At 59.5% G+C, this 21148-nt stretch overlaps 1 protein-coding gene across 1 annotated transcript in view; it reads right to left on the bottom strand.

Annotated features, from left to right (window-relative positions):
* The window catches only part of LOC144764110 (uncharacterized), a 267723-nt gene extending 253202 nt beyond the window's left edge, over nt 1-14521 (bottom strand). Inside the window, exon 1 of the mRNA XM_078650278.1 lies at nt 14350-14521. Coding sequence (XP_078506404.1) covers nt 14350-14439 — 90 coding nt within the window. The 5' untranslated portion in view covers nt 14440-14521. The remainder of the gene's footprint in view (nt 1-14349) is intronic.
* Between the last annotated feature and the right edge of the window lie 6627 nt (nt 14522-21148).

The following is a 21148-nucleotide window of genomic DNA, read 5'->3' as shown; positions in this document are numbered from 1 at the left end:
AACCCGGGACCTAACTGAAGCACTAATCATTCCCTCACTCCTTTTCCCGAACGCAACCTGGGAAGTGATCCCTGTACTTATACTACCTCTGTTTCTGTCTCCCCCTTCGGCGGAACCTGGGCCAAGACGGACCACGACGGGAGAGGACGGCGGACCCCGACCCGGCGCCGAGAGGAGGGCGTCATCCAGAAAAGCAGGAAGGAAAGAAGCCGCTCACCGCGGCCTGTGCCGAGTCGTCCTACCTGTACTGATAGACTCTTTCAGCTAATAAAACCTGGTTTGCTCACAACTAAAACTCGCCTCTTGCCTATTCCCACCCAACCGGCCACACAGACGCAGCCATCGCACCCCAACTACGGAAGGTCATCAACATCTCCTTCGAAACAGCGAAATTCCCGGAAAGCTGGAAGCACGCCGAAATCAACGCCCTCCTCAAGAAGCCCAAGGCGGACCCCAACAACCTCAAGAACTTCCGGCCCATCTCCCTACTCCCGGCAAAGGTCATCGAGAAAATCGTAAACAGGCAATTGGCCCGCCACCTGGAAGACAACAACATCTTGGACCCGTCCCAGTCCGGATTCAGACGAAACCAAAGCACCCAGACAGCCCTCTGCGCTGCCACAGACGACATCAGGCGCCAACTAGACAACAGCGTAACATCAGCCCTCATCCTCCTGGACCGGTCGGCCGCCTTCGACACGGTCTGCCATCGCACTCAAAAGACACGCCTCCTAGAAGCCGGAATCCAAGAGAAGGCCCTTGACTGGACCTCGTCCTTCCTCTCCGGCAGAACCCAGAGCGTCCGCCTCCCACCCTTTCAATCTGAAGCCACCGACATCATCTGCGGCGTCCCCCAGGGCTCATCCCTCAGCCCGACGCTGTTCAACATCTACATGGCCCCCCTCGCACAAGTGGCCCGCCAGCACGACCTCAACATCATCTCCTATGCCGACGACACCCAGCTCATCCTCTCCCTCACCAAGGACCCACACACCACCAAAACCATCCTCCACGAGGGAATGAAGGCAGTCGCCGACTGGATGAGGAGCAACCATCTGAAACTGATCTCGGACAAGACGGAGGTACTCATCCTCGGACCCACCCCCTCAGCCTGGGACGACTCCTGGTGGCCAACCACACTGGGAACAGCACCAACACCCACAGACCATGCACGCAACCTAGGATTCATCCTCGACTCCTCCCTCTCCATGGCTACGCAGGTCAACGCCGTCTCCTCCTCCTGCTACCGCATGCTCCGCAGGATCTACAAGTGGATCTCGACCGAAACAAGAAGAACGGTGACACAGCCCCTCGTCAACAGCAGACTGGACTACGGCAACACACTCTATGCAGGAATCCCAGCCAAACACCTACAATGCATCCAAAACGCCTCCGCCTGACTAATCGTCAACGTCCCCCGCCGCAGCCACATCACCCCCCACCAGAGACCCCTACACTGGCTCCCCGTCGACAAGAGGCTCACCTTCAAGCTCCTCACCCACGCACACAAAGCACTCCACAACGCCGGACCAGCCTACCTTAACAGCAGACTCAGATTCTACACCCCCACGCGCCAGCTCCGCTCCGCCAGCCTCACCCTCGCCACTATCCCCCGCATCCAACGAACAACCACCGGCGGCAGATTCTTCTCCTACCTCGCCGCCAAGACCTGGAACACCCTCCCCACCCACCTACGACAGACCCAAGACCTATTTACCTTCAGAAAACTAATCAAGACCTGGCTCTTCGAGCAGTAGCAGCACCCCATCCCCTCAGCGCCTTGAGATCCTCACGGGTACGTAGCGCGCTCTACAAGTACTCTGATTGATTGATTGACCTCTGCAGTCTAAAGTGGTCCAGCCTTCCCACCCCCTGTAGTGTAAAGTGGTCCAGTCCTCCCACTCTCTGCAATGTGAAGGGGTCAAGCCCTCTCGCCCCTGCAGTCTGAAAGGGTCCAGCCATCCTGCCCCCTGCAGTGTGAAGGGATCCAGCCCTCTCGCCCCCTGCAGAGTGAAGGGATCCAGTCCTCCCACTCCCTGCAGTGTGAAGGGATCCAGTCCTCCCACCCCTGCAGTCTGAAAGGGTCCAGCCATCCTGCCCCCTGCAGTGTGAAGTGGTCCAGCCCTCTCGCCCCCTGCAGTGTGAAGGGGTCCAGCCCTCTCGCCCTCTGCCGTGTGAAGGGGTCCAGCCCTCTCGCCCCCTGCCATGTGAAGGGGTCCAGCCCTCTCGCCCCCTGCCGTGTGAAGGGGTCCTGCCCTCCCGCCCCCTGCAGTGTGAAGGGATCCAGCCCTCTCGCTCCCTGCAGTGTGAAGGGGTCCAGCCCTCTCGCCCCCTGCAGTGTGAATGGGTCCAGCCCTCTTGCCCCCTGCAGTGTGAAGGAGTCCTGCCCTCTCGCCCCCTGCAGTGTGAAGGAGTCCTGCCCTCTCGCCCCCTGCAGTGTGAAGGAGTCCTGCCCTCTCGCCCCCTGCAGTGTGAAGGAGTCCTGCCCGCTCGCCCCCTGCAGTGTGAAGGAGTCCTGCCCGCTCGCCCCCTGCAGTGTGAAGGGGTCCAGGTCTCTCGCCCCCTGAAGTGTGAAGGGGTCCTGCCCTCCCACCCCCTGCAGAGTGAAGGGATCCAGTCCTCCCACCCCCTGCAGAGTGAAGGGATCCAGTCCTCCCACTCCCTGCAGTGTGAAGGGATCCAGTCCTCCCACTCCCTGCAGTGTGAAGGGATCCTGCCCGCTCGCCCCCTGCAGTGTGAAGGGGTCCAGCTCTCTCGCCCCCTGCAGTGTGAAGGGATCCAGTCCTCCCACTCCCTGCAGTGTGAAGGGATCCAGTCCTCCCACTCCCTGCAGTGTGAAGGGGTCCTGCCCTCTCGCCCCCTGCCGTGTGAAGGAGTCCTGCCCTCTCGCCCCCTGCAGTGTGAAGGGGTCCAGCCCTCTCGCCCCCCTGCTGTGTGAAGGGGTCCAGCCCTCTCACCCCCTGCAGTGTGAAGGGGTCCTGCCAGCTCGCCCCCTGCAGTGCTGCAGTGTGAAGGGGTCCTGCCCGCTCGCCCCCTGCAGTGTGAAGGGGTCCAGCTCTCTCGCCCCCTGCAGTGTGAAGGGGTCCTGCCCTCCCACTCCCTGCAGTGTGAAGGGGTCCAGCCCACTGCTCCCTGCAGTGTGAAGGGGTCCTGCCCTCCCGCCCCCTGCAGTGTGAAGGGGTCCTGCCCTCCCACCCCCTGCAGTATGAAGGGGTCCTACCCTCCCACTCCCTGCAGTGTGAAGGGGTCCTGCCCGCTCGCCCCCTGCAGTGTGAAGGGGTCCTGCCCGCTCGCCCCCTGCAGTGCTGCAGTGTGAAGGGGTCCTGCCCGCTCGCCCCCTGCAGTGTGAAGGGGTCCAGCTCTCTCGCCCCCTGCAGTGTGAAGGGGTCCTGCCCTCCCACTCCCTGCAGTGTGAAGGGGTCCAGCCCACTGCTCCCTGCAGTGTGAAGGGGTCCTGCCCTCCCGCCCCCTGCAGTGTGAAGGGGTCCTGCCCTCCCACCCCCTGCAGTATGAAGGGGTCCTGCCCTCTCGCCCCCTGCAGTGTGAGGGGGTCCAGCCCTCTCACCCCCTGCAGTGTGAAGGGGTCCAGCCCTCTCGCCCCCTGCAGTGTGAAGGGGTCCAGCCCTCTCGCCCCCTGCAGTGTGAAGGGGTCCAGCCCTCTCGCCCCCTGCAGTGTGAAGGGATCCAGCCCTCTCACTCCCTGCAGTGTGAATGGATCCAGCCCTCTGCTCCCTGCAGTGTGAAGGGGTGCAGCCCTCTCGCCCCCTGCAGTGTGAAGGGGTCCAGCCCTCTCGCCCCCTGCAGTGTGAAGGGGTCCTGCCCTACCACTCCCGGCAGTGTGAAGGGATCCAGTCCTCCCACTCCCTGCAGTGTGAAGAGGTCCAGCACTCCACTCCCGGCAGTGTGAAGGGGTCCTGCCCTACCACTCCCGGCAGTGTGAAGAGGTCCAGCACTCCCACTCCCTGCAGTGTGAAGAGGTCCAGCCCTCTGCTCCCTGCAGTGTGAAGGGGTCCAGCCCTCTCGCCTCCTGCAGTGTGAAGGGGTCCAGCCCTCTCACCCCCTGCAGTGTGAAGGGGTCCAGCCCTCCCACTCCCTGCAGTGTGAAGGGGTCCAGCCCTCTGCTCCCTGCAGTGTGAAGGGATCCAGCCCCCTGCCGTGTGAAGGAGTCCTGCCCTCTCGCTGCCTGCAGTGTGAAGGGATCCTGCCCTCCCGCCCCCTGCAGTGTGAAGGGATCCAGCCCTCTCACCCCTGCCGTGTGAAGGAGTCCTGCCCTCTCACCCCCTGCAGTGTAAAGGGATCCAGCCCTCTCGTCCCCTGCCGTGTGAAGGAGTCCTGCCCTCTCGCCCCCTGCAGTGTGAAGGGATCCAGTCCCCTGCCGTGTGAAGGAGTCCTGCCGTCTCGCTCCCTGCAGTGTGAAGGGATCCTGCCCTCCCGCCCCCTGCAGTGTGAAGGGATCCAGCCCTCTCACCCCTGCCGTGTGAAGGAGTCCTGCCCTCTCACCCCCTGCAGTGTAAAGGGATCCAGCCCTCTCGTCCCCTGCCGTGTGAAGGAGTCCTGCCCTCTCGCCCCCTGCAGTGTGAAGGGGTCCAGCCCTATCGCCCCCTGCAGTGTGAAGTGGTCCAGCCCTCTCGCATCCTGCAGTGTGAAGGGGTCCAGCCCTCTCGCCCCCTGCAGTGTGAAGGGGTCCAGCCCTCTCGCCCCCCTGCCGTGTGAAGGGGTCCAGCCCTCTCGCCCCCCTGCCGTGTGAAGGAGTCCTGCCCTCTCGCCCCCTGCAGTGTGAAGGGGTCCTGCCCTCCCGCCCCCTGCAGTGTGAAGGGTCCTGCCCTCCCACCCCCTGCAATGTGAGGGGGTCCTGCCCTCCCACCCCCTGCAATGTGAGGGGGTCCTGCCCTCCCACCCCCTACAGTATGAAGGTGTCCTGTCCTCTCACTCCCTGCAGTGTGAAGGGATCCTGCCCGCTTGCCCCCTGCAGTGTGAAGGGGTCCAGCTCTCTCGCTCCCTGCAGTGTGAAGGGGTCCTGCCCTCCCGCCCCCTGCAGTGTGAAGGGTCCTGCCCTCCCACCCCCTGCAATGTGAGGGGGTCCTGCCCTCCCACCCCCTGCAATGTGAGGGGGTCCTGCCCTCCCACCCCCTACAGTATGAAGGTGTCCTGTCCTCTCGCCCCCTGCAGTGTGAAGGGATCCTGCCCGCTTGCCCCCTGCAGTGTGAAGGGGTCCAGCTCTCTCGCTCCCTGCAGTGTGAAGGGGTCCTGCCCTCCCACTCCCTGCAGTGTGAAGGGGTCCTGCCCTCCCGCCCCCTGCAGTGTGAAGGGGTGCAGCCCTCTCACCCCCTGCAGTGTGAAGGGGTCCAGCCCTCCCACTCCCTGCAGTGTGAAGGGGTCCAGCCCTCTGCTCCCTGCAGTGTGAAGGGATCCAGCCCCCTGCCGTGTGAAGGAGTCCTGCCCTCTCGCTCCCTGCAGTGTGAAGGGATCCTGCCCTCCCGCCCCCTGCAGTGTGAAGGGATCCAGCCCTCTCACCCCTGCCGTGTGAAGGAGTCCTGCCCTCTCACCCCCTGCAGTGTAAAGGGATCCAGCCCTCTCGTCCCCTGCCGTGTGAAGGAGTCCTGCCCTCTCGCCCCCTGCAGTGTGAAGGGATCCAGCCCCCTGCCGTGTGAAGGAGTCCTGCCCTCTCGCTCCCTGCAGTGTGAAGGGATCCTGCCCTCCCGCCCCCTGCAGTGTGAAGGGATCCAGCCCTCTCACCCCTGCCGTGTGAAGGAGTCCTGCCCTCTCACCCCCTGCAGTGTAAAGGGATCCAGCCCTCTCGTCCCCTGCCGTGTGAAGGAGTCCTGCCCTCTCGCCCCCTGCAGTGTGAAGGGGTCCAGCCCTATCGCCCCCTGCAGTGTGAAGGGGTCCAGCCCTCTCGCATCCTGCAGTGTGAAGGGGTCCAGCCCTCTCGCCCCCTGCAGTGTGAAGGGGTCCAGCCCTCTCGCCCCCCTGCCGTGTGAAGGACTCCTGCCCTCTCGCCCCCTGCAGTGTGAAGGGGTCCTGCCCTCCCACCCCCTGCAGTGTGAAGGGGTCCTGCCCTCCCACCCCCTGCAATGTGAGGGGGTCCTGCCCTCCCACCCCCTGCAATGTGAGGGGGTCCTGCCCTCCCACCCCCTACAGTATGAAGGTGTCCTGTCCTCTCACTCCCTGCAGTGTGAATGAGTCCTGCCCCCTGCAGTGTGAAGGGATCCTGCCCGCTTGCCCCCTGCAGTGTGAAGGGGTCCAGCTCTCTCGCTCCCTGCAGTGTGAAGGGGTCCTGCCCTCCCACTCCCTGCAGTGTGAAGGGGTCCAGCCCTCTGCTCCCTGCAGTGTGAAGGGGTCCTGCCCTCCCGCCCCCTGCAGTGTGAAGGGGTCCTGCCCTCTCGCCCCCTGCAGTGTGAAGGGGTCCATCCCTCTGTTCTCTGCAGTGTGAAGGGGTCCAGCCCTCTCGCTCCCTGCAGTGTGAAAGCTCACACCTACGAAGTCTATCACTACCAAGGACCTGCATACATGAACCTATGCTTCAACTTCGACAAACCTTCCCAAAACCTCTGCTCCGCCCACTTCGCCCGCGCACAGACACGGTGCATCCGCTGCTGCTGCACCAGACGACGCTCCTTCACCCATCTCGCTGCCAAGTCCTGGAACGCCCTCTCCTACGTCTCCGAACACCACCTTTGTTGACAGACTTCAGGAGAAAGCTCAAAACCTGGCTCTTCCACTGAACCCCATAGCCCAGCGTCTGGATACCCTCACGGGTGACACGCTGCGTTTTACAAGTATATGATTGATTAACGGAAGTGTTTCAGCCAGATCATCCCCTGCAGTGTAAAGTGGTCCAGTCATCGCACCCCCTGCAGTGCTGAAGTTGTCCAGCCCTCCCCTGCAGTATGAGGTTGTCTAGTCCCCCTCTTTCAGTGTGAAGTGGTCCTGTTTCCCTCCCTGCAGTGTGAGGTGGTCCAGCCCCCCCCCATCAGTGTGCTGTGGTCCAGCCCCCCCCCATCAGTGTGAGGTGGTCCAGTCCCGCCCCATTAGTGTGAGGTGGTCCAGCCCCCCCCACCAGTGTGAGGTGGTCCAGTCCCCCCCACCAGTGTGAGGTGGTCCAGTCCCCCCCCACCAGTGTGAGGTGGTCCAGCCCCCCAATCAGTGTGAGGTGGTCCAGCTCCCCCCCCATCAGTGTGAGGTGGTCCAGCTCCCCCCCCATCAGTGTGAGGTGGTCCAGCCCCCCCCCATCAGTGTGAGGTGGTCCTGCGCCCCCCCCCATCAGTGTGAGGTGGTCCTGCGCCCCCCCCATCAGTGTGAGGTGGTCCTGCGCCCCCATCAGTGTGAGGTGGTCCAGCCTCCCCATCAGTGTGAGATGGTCCAGTTCCCCCCATCAGTGTGCTGTGGTTCAGCCCCCCCCCATCAGTGTGAGGTGGTCCAGTCCCCCCATCAGTGTGAGGTGGTCCAGTCCTCACCCCCATCAGTGTGAGGTGGTCCAGTCCTCACCCCCATCAGTGTGAGGTGGTCCAGTCCCCCCCATCAGTGTGAGGTGGTCCAGTCCCCCCCCATCAGTGTGAGGTGGTCCAGCCCCCCCCATCAGAGTGAGGTGGTCCAGTCCCCCCGCATCAGTGTGAGGTGGTCCAGCACCCCCCCATCAGTGTGAGGTGGCCCTGCCCCCCCATCAGTGTGAGGTGGTCCAGCCCCCCCATCAGTTTGAGGTCGTCCAGCCCCCCCATCAGTGTGAGGTGGTCCAGTCCCCCCGCATCAGTGTGAGGTGGTCCAGCACCCCCCCATCAGTATGAGGTGGTCCAGTCCCCCCCACTAGTGTGAGGTGGTCCAGTCCCCCCCCACCAGTGTGAGGTGGTCCAGTCCCCCCCCACCAGTGTGAGGTGGTCCAGTCCCCCCCCATCAGTGTGAGGTGGTCCAGTCCCCCCCCCATCAGGAGGTGGTCCAGCCCCCCCCATCAGTGTGAGGTGGCCCTGCCCCCCCATCAGTGTGAGGTGGTCCAGCCCCCCCATCAGTTTGAGGTCGTCCAGCCCCCCCATCAGTGTGCTGTGGTTCAGCCGACACATCAGTGTGAGGTGGTCCAGTCCCCCCCCCATCAGTGTTAGGTGGTCCAGTTCCCCCCATCAGTGTGCTGTGGTTCAGCCCCCCCCCCCATCAGTGTGAGGTGGTCCAGTCCCTCCCATCAGTGTGAGGTGGTCCAGTCCCCCCCCATCAGTGTGAGGTGGTCCAGTCCCCCCCCATCAGTGTGAGGTGGTCCAGTCCCCCCCCACCAGTGTGAGGTGGTCCAGTCCCCCCCCATCAGTGTGAGGTGGTCCAGTCCCCCCCCATCAGTGTGAGGTGGTCCAGTCCCCCCCCCATCAGTGTGAGGTGGTCCAGTCCCCCCCCCATCAGTGTGAGGTGGTCCAGCCCCCCCCATCAGTGTGAGGTGGCCCTGCCCCCCCATCAGTGTGAGGTGGTCCAGCCCCCCCATCAGTTTGAGGTCGTCCAGCCCCCCCATCAGTGTGCTGTGGTTCAGCCGACACATCAGTGTGAGGTGGTCCAGTCCCCCCCCCATCAGTGTGAGGTGGTCCAGTTCCCCCCATCAGTGTGCTGTGGTTCAGCCCCCCCCCCCATCAGTGTGAGGTGGTCCAGTCCCTCCCATCAGTGTGAGGTGGTCCAGTCCCCCCCCATCAGTGTGAGGTGGTCCAGTCCCCCCCCATCAGTGTGAGGTGGTCCAGTCCCCCCCCATCAGTGTGAGGTGATCCAGTCCCCCCATCAGTGTGAGGTGGTCCAGTCCCCCCATCAGTGTGAGGTGGTCCAGTCCCCCCCATCAGTGTGAGGTGGTCCAGTCCCCCCCCATCAGTGTGAGGTGGTCCAGTCCTCACCCCCATCAGTGTGAGGTGGTCCAGCCCCCCCATCAGTGTGAGGTGGTCTAGTCCCCCCCCCATCAGTGTGAGGTGGTCCAGTCCCCCCCCATCAGTGTGAGGTGGTCCAGTCCCCCCCATCAGTGTGAGGTGGTCCAGTCCTCACCCCCATCAGTGTGAGGTGGTCCAGTCCCCCCCCATCAGTGTGCTGTGGTCCAGTCCCCCCCATCAGTGTGAGGTGGTCCAGTCCCCCCCCCATCAGTGTGAGGTGGTCCAGTCCCCCCCCATCAGTGTGAGGTGGTCCAGTCCCCCCCCATCAGTGTGAGGTGATCCAGTCCCCCCATATCAGTGTGAGGTGGTCCAGTCCCCCCATCAGTGTGAGGTGGTCCAGTCCCCCCCATCAGTGTGAGGTGGTCCAGTCCCCCCCCATCAGTGTGAGGTGGTCCAGTCCTCACCCCCATCAGTGTGAGGTGGTCCAGCCCCCCCATCAGTGTGAGGTGGTCTAGTCCCCCCATCAGTGTGAGGTGGTCCAGTCCCCCCCCATCAGTGTGAGGTGGTCCAGTCCCCCCCATCAGTGTGAGGTGGTCCAGTCCTCACCCCCATCAGTGTGAGGTGGTCCAGTCCTCACCCCCATCAGTGTGAGGTGGTCCAGTCCCCCCCCATCAGTGTGCTGTGGTCCAATCCCCCCCATCAGTGTGAGGTGGTCCAGTCCCCCCCCCCCCCATCAGTGTGAGGTGGTCCAGTCCCCCCCCATCAGTGTGAGGTGGTCCAGTCTCCCCCCATCAGTGTGAGGTGGTCCAGTCCCCCCCCCCATCAGTGTGAGGTGGTCCAGTCCCCCCCCCATCAGTGTGAGGTGGTCCAGTCCCCCCCCCCATCAGTGTGCTGTGGTCCAGCCCCCCCCATCAGTGTGCTGTGGTCCAGCCCCCCCCCCCCATCAGTGTGCTGTGGTCCAGCCCCCCCATCAGTGTGCTGTGGTCCAGCCCCCCCCCCCATCAGTGTGAGGTGGTCCAGTCCCCCCCCCCATCAGTGTGAGGTGGTCCAGCCCCCCCCATCAGTGTGAGGTGGTCCAGCCCCCCCCCCATCAGTGTGAGGTGGTCCAGCCCCCCCCATCAGTGTGAGGTGGTCCAGCCCCCCCATCAGTGTGCTGTGGTCCAGCCCACCCCCATCAGTGTGAGGTGGTCCAGCCCCCCCCATCAGTGTGAGGTGGTCCAGCCCCCCCCCCCATCAGTGTGCTGTGGTCCAGCCCCCCCCATCAGTGTGAGGTGGTCCAGCCCCCCCCATCAGTGTGAGGTGGTCCAGCCCCCCCCCATCAGTGTGCTGTGGTCCAGCCCCCCCATCAGTGTGAGGTGGTCCAGCCCCCCCCTCAGTGTGAGGTGGTCCAGTCCCCCCCATAAGTGTGAGGTGGTCCAGCCCCCCCCCTCAGTGTGAGGTGGTCCAGTCCCCCCCCCATCAGTGTGCTGTGGTCCAGCCCCCCCCCCATCAGTGTGCTGTGGTCCAGCCCCCCCCCATCAGTGTGAGGTGGTCCAGCCCCCCCCATCAGTGTGAGGTGGTCCAGCCCCCCCCATCAGTGTGAGGTGGTCCAGCCCCCCCATCAGTGTGAGGTGGTCCAGCCCCCCCCATCAGTGTGCTGTGGTCCAGCCCCCCCCCATCAGTGTGAGGTGGTCCAGCCCCCCCCTCAGTGTGAGGTGGTCCAGTCCCCCCCCATAAGTGTGAGGTGGTCCAGCCCCCCCCTCAGTGTGAGGTGGTCCAGTCCCCCCCCATCAGTGTGCTGTGGTCCAGCCCCCCCCCCCATCAGTGTGAGGTGGTCCAGCCCCCCCCATCAGTGTGAAGTGGTCCAACCCCCCCGCAGTGTGAGGTGGTCCAGCCCCCCCATCAGTGTGAGGTGGTCCAACCCCCCCGCAGTGTGAGGTGGTCCAGCCCCCCCCCATCAGTGTGCGGTGGTCCAGCCCCCCCCCATCAGTGTGAGGTGGTCCAGCCCCCCCCCATCAGTGTGAGGTGGTCCAGTCCTCACCCCCATCAGTGTGAGGTGGTCCAGTCCTCACCCCCATCAGTGTGAGGTGGTCCACCCCCCCCCTCAGTGTGAGGTGGTCCAGTCCCCCCCATCAGTGTGAGGTGGTCCAGTCCCCCCCCTCAGTGTGAGGTGGTCCAGACCCCCCCCCCATCAGTGTGAGGTGGTCCAGCCCCACCATCAGTGTGAGGTGGTCCAGTCCCCCCCCCATCAGTGTGAGGTGGTCCAGTCCCCCCCTCAGTGTGAGGTGGTCCAGCCCCCCCCCCCCCATCAGTGTGAGGTGGTCCAGTCCCCCCCCCATCAGTGTGAGGGTCCAGCCCCCCCATCAGTGTGTTGTGGTCCAGCCCCCCCCTCAGTGTGAGGTGGTCCAGTCCCCCCCATCAGTGTGAGGTGGTCCAGTCCCCCCCCCATCAGTGTGCTGTTGTCCAGTCCCCCCCCCCATCAGTGTGCTGTGGTCCAGCCCCCCCCATCAGTGTGAGGGTCCAGCCCCCCCCCCATCAGTGTGTTGTGGTCCAGCCCCCCCCCTCAGTGTGAGTTGGTCCAGTCCCCCCCCATCAGTGTGAGGTGGTCCAACCCCCCCGCAGTGTGAGGTGGTCCAGCCCCCCCCATCAGTGTGAGGTGGTCCAGCCCCCCCCCCCAATCAGTGTGCGGTGGTCCAGCCCCCCCCATCAGTGTGAGGTGGTCCAGTCCCCCCCCCATCAGTGTGAGGTGGTCCAGTCCCCTCCCCCATCAGTGTGAGGTGGTCCAGTCCCCCCCCCATCAGTGTGAGGTGGTCCAGCCCCCCCCCATCAGTGTGCTGTTGTCCAGTCCCCCCCCCATCAGTGTGCTGTGGTCCAGCCCCCCCCATCAGTGTGAGGGTCCAGCCCCCCCCCCCATCAGTGTGTTGTGGTCCAGCCCCCCCCCTCAGTGTGAGGTGGTCCAGTCCCCCCCCATCAGTGTGAGGTGGTCCAACCCCCCCGCAGTGTGAGGTGGTCCAGCCCCCCCCATCAGTGTGAGGTGGTCCAGCCCCCCCCCCAATCAGTGTGCGGTGGTCCAGCCCCCCCCCCATCAGTGTGAGGTGGTCCAGTCCCCCCCCCCCCATCAGTGTGAGGTGGTCCAGTCCCCTCCCCCATCAGTGTGAGGTGGTCCAGTCCCCCCCCATCAGTGTGAGGTGGTCCAGCCCCCCCCCATCAGTGTGAGGTGGTCCAGCCCCCCCCCATCAGTGTGAGGTGGTCCAGTCCCCCCCCCCATCAGTGTGAGGTGGTCCAGTCCCCCCCCCCCATCAGTGTGAGGTGGTCCAGTCCCCCCCCCCATCAGTGTGAGGTGGTCCAGTCCCCCCCCCATCAGTGTGAGGTGGTCCAGTCCCCCCCCCCCATCAGAGTGAGGTGGTCCAGTTCCCCCCCATCAGTGTGAGGTGGTCCAGCCCCCCCCCCATCAGTGTGAGGTGGTCCAGCCCCCCCCCCTCAGTGTGAGGTGGTCTAGCCCCCCATCAGTGTGAGGTGGTCCAGTCCCCCCCCCATCAGTGTGAGGTGGTCCAGTCCCCCCCCCCCATCAGTGTGAGGTGGTCCAGCCCCCCCCAGGCTGCAGTGGTTCAGCCCCTCCCCCCCCATCAGAGTGAGGTGGTCCAGTTCCCCCCCCCAGTGTGAGGTGGTCCAGCCCCCCCCATCAGTGTGAGGTGGTCCAGCCCCCCCCCATCAGTGTGAGGTGGTCCAGTCCCCCCCCCATCAGTGTGAGGTGGTCCAGCCCCCCCCCCATCAGTGTGAGGTGGTCCAGTCCCCCCCCATCAGTGTGAGGTGGTCCAGTCCCCCCCCCATCAGTGTGAGGTGGTCCAGTCCCCCCCCCCCATCAGTGTGAGGTGGTCCAGCCCCCCCCCCAGGCTGCAGTGGTTCAGCCCCCCCCCCCATCAGAGTGAGGTGGTCCAGTTCCCCCCCATCAGTGTGAGGTGGTCCAGCCCCCCCCCCATCAGTGTGAGGTGGTCCAGCCCCCCCTCAGTGTGAGGTGGTCTAGCCCCCCCCCTCAGTGTGAGGTGGTCCAGCCCCCCCCCCTCAGTGTGAGGTGGTCTAGCCCCCCATCAGTGTGAGGTGGTCCAGTCCCCCCCCCCATCAGTGTGAGGTGGTCCAGTCCCCTCCCCCATCAGTGTGAGGTGGTCCAGTCCCCCCCCCCCATCAGTGTGAGGTGGTCCAGCCCCCCCCCCCCATCAGAGTGAGGTGGTCCAGTTCCCCCCCCCAGTGTGAGGTGGTCCAGCCCCCCCCCCATCAGTGTGAGGTGGTCCAGCCCCCCCCCTCAGTGTGAGGTGGTCCAGTTCCCCCCCCCCAGTGTGAGGTGGTCCAGCCCCCCCCCCATCAGTGTGAGGTGGTCCAGCCCCCCCCCTCAGTGTGAGGTGGTCCAGTCCCCTCCCCCATCAGTGTGAGGTGGTCCAGGCCCCCCCCCCCCCATCAGAGTGAGGTGGTCCAGTTCCCCCCCCCAGTGTGAGGTGGTCCAGCCCCCCCCCCCCATCAGTGTGAGGTGGTCCAGTTCCCCCCCCCCCCATCAGTGTGAGGTGGTCCAGCCCCCCCCCCAGGCTGCAGTGGTTCAGCCCCCCCCCCCATCAGAGTGAGGTGGTCCAGTTCCCCCCCATCAGTGTGAGGTGGTCCAGCCCCCCCCCCATCAGTGTGAGGTGGTCCAGCCCCCCCTCAGTGTGAGGTGGTCTAGCCCCCCCCCTCAGTGTGAGGTGGTCCAGCCCCCCCCCCTCAGTGTGAGGTGGTCTAGCCCCCCATCAGTGTGAGGTGGTCCAGTTCCCCCCCCCCCCATCAGTGTGAGGTGGTCCAGGCCCCCCCCCCCCATCAGAGTGAGGTGGTCCAGTTCCCCCCCCCAGTGTGAGGTGGTCCAGCCCCCCCCCCCCATCAGAGTGAGGTGGTCCAGTTCCCCCCCCCCAGTGTGAGGTGGTCCAGCCCCCCCCCCATCAGTGTGAGGTGGTCCAGCCCCCCCCCCATCAGTGTGAGGTGGTCCAGTTCCCCCCCCCCAGTGTGAGGTGGTCCAGCCCCCCCCCCATCAGTGTGAGGTGGTCCAGCCCCCCCCCTCAGTGTGAGGTGGTCCAGCCCCCCCCCCATCAGTGTGAGGTGGTCCAGCCCCCCCTCAGTGTGAGGTGGTCCAGTCCCCCCCCATCAGTGTGAGGTGGTCCAGTCCCCCCCCATCAGTGTGAGGTGGTCCAGTCCCCTCCCCCATCAGTGTGAGGTGGTCCAGTCCCCCCCATCAGTGTGAGGTGGTCCAGTCCCCCCCCATCAGTGTGAGGTGGTCCAGTCCCCCCCATCAGTGTGAGGTGGTCCAGTCCCCCCCCATCAGTGTGAGGTGGTCCAGTCCCCTCCCCCATCAGTGTGAGGTGGTCCAGGCCCCCCCCCCCCATCAGAGTGAGGTGGTCCAGTTCCCCCCCCAGTGTGAGGTGGTCCAGCCCCCCCCCCCCCATCAGTGTGAGGTGGTCCAGTTCCCCCCCCCCCCCATCAGTGTGAGGTGGTCCAGCCCCCCCCCCCGGCTGCAGTGGCCCCGCCCTCTCACCAGCGGGTAGGCCGCCATGCCTCCTCCGTGCTCCGCCGCAGTCTCCCGGAGCGGGGGGGCCGCGCCCTTCCTCGGCTGCCCCGGGTGCATGGGGGGGTCGGTGCAGCTCAGCTCGAGTCACTGTCAGCCATAGACCGGGGCGCCATGCTGCGCTCTGCGCATGCGCGGGGGGGGTGACCCGGCGCTGCGCATGCGCCCTGGAGATGCATGGTGTGACGAGGCTGCGCGATGACAGGCGGTCCCGGACTGCGCATGCGCTGCAGCCACTGGCGCGCTGACCTCCCCCCTCCACGTGTCAGCGCGGCCGCCATGCTGCGTGAGTGCGAACCCGTCACTCCCCCACTGTACAGAATCATTCATTGTGTTTGTCAAGGACGGTGCAGCGCCGAGAAGCGGCCCCAGGACCAGTGTTCAGGGCCCGAGCTCCCACGGCTTCCACCTTCATGTACATCATACAGTAAAGGATTTGGGTGGGGGGACGGGGCCCTTATTTATTTATTAATTTATGTATTTATTTATGCAATTCACTTATTTTATTTATTCATTTATTTATTTATTTATGCAATTATATTTGTTTTATTTATTTATTTATTTATTTATTTATTTATGCGATTCTATTTGTTTTAGTTATTTATTTATTTATGCAATTATATTTGTTTTATTTATTTATTTATTTATTTATTTATTTATTTATTTATTTATTTATGCGATTCTATTTGTTTTATTTATTTATTTATTTATTTGTGCGTTTTTATATAGCGCGGACTTTACCCGAAGGTGTCAGAGAGCTTCACAATAGGAACAGCAATGATACATGAGGAGAACATTACACGTGAATAGATTACAAAAGCAGACATTAAGTTACATGAGGTAAAGTGACAATTGTGAGCAAACAAATACATGAGGTAGCAAAATGTGCACAGGAGGAAAAAGTGACAAGTGTGCAGGTTACAAGAAAAAACAAAGTACAATTAGAGGTATAATACTGCAATATATGCTAGACACAGAGGCACAAGAACAAACGTCACGCAGGCAATGGTGGCACTTGTGCAAGTATCAAAAGCAAACAAAATGTGAAAGGTAACAAACAGTGTGTTACAAGAGAAAAGTGATGTGTGCAAGTTACAAAAGGGTACGATACACAGGTACAAGGATAATACTGCAATAAATGGCCAACACTCCCACCACAAGAACACACTGGGAAGGCACTTCCATATTCATAGAGAGTAGAATTTTCAGTAATGGGAGGTCTTCCTTCAGATAATAGAGAGGGCGTGAATTACTTTTGGAGGTGTCTTTGGAGGAGGAGAACTTTGAGGTCCGTTTTGAAGGCCTGGTAGGAAGTGGTCGTCCGGAGCTGAGGTGGAAGGGTGTTCCAGATTCTCACTGCGTTGCCTGAAAAGGATTGGGCCATCGATCTTTTCTTATAGAAAGTGGGAGGTTCAAGCAGTAGATTTTCCGCATTCCGAGATGGTCTCAAGCCTCCAGAGAGTTTCAGTTTGTTCGCCAGGTAGCGGGGAGAGGAGGAGTGCAAGGCTTTGTGGGTGATACAAGCGGTCTTGTAGATAGATCTAGCCTCGAAGGGAAGCCAACGGAGGATCGATAACATGGGTGTGATGTGGTCGCTTCTTTTGGCCCCATAAATGAAACGAGCTGCGGAATGGAAAACAGATTTAAGGGGGGACAAGTGGGATTTGGGGAGGCCAGTGAGTAGAGAATTGCAGTAGTCCAGTCTGGAGAGTACCAGTGATTGGACCAGGGTTTTAAGGTCTTGCTCCGGGAAGAAGCGACTGATTCCCCAAAGAAGGCGCAGGGTATCGAGCAGACTTTGCAATGGAATTTATGTGGGAAATTTAGTGCAGACTTTACCTAAAGGTGTCGGGGCACTTCACAATAGGACCAGTTACGTTACATAACTGTTACAAATGTACATGGTGGTAAGGTGTGTAGTAAAAATGTCAGCGTACTCACTGACACTTGAAAAAGCACCCACCGGGATCACGGGGCACCTATGCAGGTTTGAAAGCGGACGACTCTTCCAATCCGAATCGGACTTGTGAAAGAGCTCCCTCGCCCCCAGAGCCTCAATATCTGCGAACATTCTAAAATCATTGAATTTTTCAAATGTCAGTGAGTACGCTGACATTTTTGTACCACACCCCTTAGCGCGTGTAGGTGCAGCACAGGTTTCACGTGGCATCCTTCACCTTTGCCACTCACTTTGCACCCACCTGGTCCCGAAGAAAGCCCTTTTAATATCTTTCACGGGCTGAAACACGTAGACCGCCACACATAGCCAACTTAATGGTAATAATAACTCCAGACTAATTGCACCACTTATTTTAGTTTTTAATATATCCAGAGCAGCCAACATTAAAATTAAAGCCAATGATTCTCAGAGATATTTTTAACTGAAAAATACCACCACACATCATTCTTACACACCACACCAGCTCCGCTGTATCAGGCGTCCCAGCACAACCGGGGGGCACTCGGCCGCCCGGTTGGGACCCCAATGATGAAGCATGAACCTACTAGGTTGGTGTATGAGCGGTCTTTTAATAGCACCTAATGGGTCCATGTAGATACTACATACAGTGATTCATTTATAAAACACGTCCACATTGTTTAAGTCTAATATCTTTTTAGGGAACAGGACGCACCCCCAGCCCTATCCCTCGCTCTCCCCTTGATTACTTCTAACAAATGTACATGTTACAGAAGCAAATGAGATACAAGAAGAGGTATAATACTGCAATAGATGGCGGTATTGTTACTGCATTCAGGGACGCAATGATCCCCATCCTGGAGGAGAGTGTAGTGGGGACGGAGGACTTCAATTCTTTACCTCGCTTCACGGACATTTCACCGGAACGTCCTCCTACATGGCATAAAACTGTTTTATTTTTTACCCTGATTGCCTTATGCCAAATTGTAAGAATTAATCCAAAGTCTAACGAAATTTTGCAGTAGATTTATTTCCAGTTCAGTACAGCAATATGAGTCCATCCATAAACAGCTCTGGGCAACAAACAGCCATACACTATAAAGGAAGCTATCAGAATCTGGAATGTTAATAGAAAATCAACATAGTGCATGCCAGGGCTGGCAAAGAAACCAATGATGTAATAAGGGGAAAGGATGGGAGTGAAAACAGGGAAGTAAGAGAATGTAACACAACCCCCTTTTTTTATTTAAACCTACATGTAAGTTCAACAAAGTTACATAAAATCATTAAACCTTTTTGGTACCTGTCTCATGCGATCGGATAATTTGACTTTTGAGGCAACTGTCTCATTGCTCATTACATCATATGTCTTTGTATTGAAGACATTAGTATTTCCAGAGGTATTGTTTTGAATACTGTTATTAGGACACTTAGCTATTCTTCTTACATTCCAAACCTTACCATCTTAAGTAATTACGCTGTTGCTGAAAACCTTTTTGATTTGAATAGGTTTTCCAAATGTGTTATTACTTTTATTCATTATACCAGGTCTAAGAATTCTAACCCAGTCTCTAACATGAAAACTGTGTACCTTGGCTTTCCATCTATCGTTGTACCATCTCATGGTGTTGCTTTGTTTCATTTCAACCCTTTTTGCAGGATCATGCACACATTCTTTATCAATAAATTTAGTTTGACATTTATTTCTAAACCACCATGGACATATGCGAGATGCAGGATCTCTTCTCCTAGTTATTCAAGAGCTTTTGAACTCCTCATTGCGGGAATCCATAGTCCCGGATGAATGGACAAGAGCTATGGTGGTTCCACTCCTAAAAAAAACTGGCGCAGATCCCAAGACAATTGCCAACTTCCGGCCTGTCTCCTTGCTGCCCATGTTCTCAAAAATCCTGGAGAGGCATATTAACATGCATCTCACTTCTCATGTGGAGACTACAGGTTTTTTACATCCGTCCCAGTCGGGGTTCCGCTCCCACTTCTCCACCGAAACAACCCTCCTGGGGGTTACTGAGAACTTACGCACTCGTCTTGATCACGGTGAGACCTCGGCGCTTATTCTCTGAGACTTAAGCTTTGCATCAGGGATGCAAGCACGGTAGAACAAACCAGCGATTCCTGTATTGCGGACTCTTTCAGACACATTTATCATGCGCTGTACTGCAGGGAGCCCACGGACCCCGCCTGGGTGGAGGCGTATTTAGAGTCTTGCGGTGTAACACCCCTCTTCCAGATTTCGGTAGCGGCGCTCAAAGCTGATATTCGCATCGAGGAAGTCATCTCAGCAATTGCGCGCTTGAAATTGGCCAAATCCCCGGGGCCGGATGGCTTCACAGCTGTTTTTTATAAAAAGTTTTGTGTGCAGCTAGCACCTTTTTTAACTCGCCTTTTTAATTCCTTCCTGGAGACTGGAGAGGTGACCCCCTCAATGTCGGAGGCCTCTATTACAGTAATCCCCAAGCCTGGGAAGGACCCCATGGAATGCGGATCGTACACAAGATCTGTCTCTACGCCGATGACGTGATCCTCTCGCTCACACAGCCTCGCACCTCCTTACGATACCTCGCCACTGAACTACGCGAATTTGGCGCCGTTGCAGGCTTTAAGGTTAACTTCTCCAAGTCGCAGATCCTTAATGTCTCGATCCCCGCTGCAGAGGTGCAAGACCTCCAAAAGGATTTTGCCTTCCAGTGGGTGCACCGGATATCACCTTGCCCCCTCTATTGCGAGAACGGTCTCCCTTAACTATAAGCTCTTAATTGACCAAACCACCAAATCCCTGTCAGGCTGGTCCCGCCTCCAGCTTGCTTGGTTTGGGAGGCTGGCGGCCGTCAAAATGACGGTTCTCCCTCGCATACTATATGTAGGAAGGTGGATACCTGACTATGGTTACCCTCAACTTTTTGCCTGGTGTTTAGCTGTTTTTTGACTTAGTTGGCCTGGGATCCTGCTATTCAGGACCCCAGGCTATCTGCTCTCTCTGTAGAATGGACTCCATGTACTGTAGGTACATACCAAATTGGATATTGGGTCACCCTTGTGAGTCCCTGTATAAGTGTACCTTAGGTACCCAGGGCATAGGTGCCTCCAAGGCCTACCAGGGGCTGCAGCATATATTATGCCACCCCTGGCTGGCCACCTAAATTGACACAACTGGCTGATCACTCATCTGGGGCAAGGTCGTGTAATCACCCCTTGCTTAGGTATAGTATCCCTATACATACCTTATATATAGACACATAGTAACCTATAAGTCACTCCTATGGCAGCCCTTAACAATCCTGGAGGCAGAGTGCTTGGTTATGTGTGAGATGGTGCTCTAGCATAAGCTGAGCCTGTCTGCTGCTTTCGGAACCATGTCCTTATAGCTGTTCTATGATATTGCCATACCATATACTCTTAAGTGCATTATGAACCTCGCGGTTAAATGCTAACACTGGTTTGGCTTTATCAAAACATGTTGTGTAAGGTGTCATACGCTTTGTAATACTACCCCCTCCCCAATTCTGGCGACGGGATAGCATTCCACCCTTCTAGAGGGAGAAGACATGTTAGTACTGACTATCCCGGTTAAAATTAACCAGAGCCCCAGCGTCACAAAATGGACGCTGCTGCCACAGACACAAGTCTGATCTCCTGCTGCTGGGAGTCCTTCCTGTCACGGAGGTTTGCACAATAGGTTTCCTGCCTGGAGAGGTGCGAGCACCACCCCAGACAGGACTTTGTGTATTGGGACAGGGAGGGCTGAATAGATTGAGACTACCTGAGGCACACTAGGTGCTCCATGCATACCCCAGTTCAAACCTGTTGCTGGGGCACTCCAGCCCCAGCTCTGGCGTGAAACTGGACAAAGGAAAGGGGGTGTAACCACCCCCTTCCTGGTACAACCCACAGGAAGGACCTAGAAAGTAATCCAGCCCGTTTTAGTACTATAAAAGTAGGAGCTGAGTCCTGTAACTTGAGATTAATCCTGAATCGAAACTTTACACGAAACTCTGGACCTTCGACATTCTGCTGAAGCTGAAGACTGAAGAATCTCCCTTGTGGCCAAGGAGTGACCACCCTGGGCAACCAGGCACCATCCAGCAAATCAACGGCTTGCTTTGTCGACGTTTCCTGCTGGAACCCGAGCACAGAGCCTGACAAGACCTAGACTTCCAGACCTCTCTGACCCTCTCTTCACAACTGCAGCACAGCTGAGATCCGTGGAGGCGACGAGACACGTGGGACCGGACATCTTGAAAAGCCTGCAACTTGCTAACTGTGCAGCTCCTGAGGTATCCTAGCAGCTGTGCACTGGGGATTGAGAAGCCCCGAATCCGAGCTCCACCTGCACCGAAGATCAGCCCTCCACACTCCACGAGTTCTGCGTGGGGCCCTTCTGCTTGTGTTCTGCTCGACGCGTTGTCCGGTTGCTGGCCCGTTGGCTAGTAGCCTCTGTGACGACAATCCTTTTGAACCAACTCACTGGTCTGGTTGCTCCAGACTGGCCCTTGCCTCCCTGCAAAGGTGAGGCACCTCAGACCTTGCTGGTCTGCATCAGAAGCCTTCTTTCAATCCTGCGTGGGATGCCTTTGCCAAGGCTTGTTCACTCCAATCCGGCAGTCGACCCCTCCATCCGTGAGAACCTTCGTGGGACAGCTCCTCTCCAGCATCTGGTCATCCTCGACACCTCCTGGTCCGCGTGGCTGAAGAGACAAGCTTCACGACAGCACCTGATTGCTCCTCGACGTCGTCTGGTTCCTTCCTGGTTCCACCCGGTCACTGGCTAGTGACCCAGACTCTGTCCCCTCTGCTTTCAGGTCCTCTTCATCCTCGATCCACCCTTGGATC

Source organism: Lissotriton helveticus, chromosome 6 (genome assembly GCF_964261635.1).
Source record: "Lissotriton helveticus chromosome 6, aLisHel1.1, whole genome shotgun sequence".
Lineage (NCBI taxonomy): Eukaryota > Metazoa > Chordata > Amphibia > Caudata > Salamandridae > Lissotriton > Lissotriton helveticus.
Note: the sequence above shows the minus strand (reverse complement) of the source record. Positions and strands in the feature narration are given on the sequence as shown.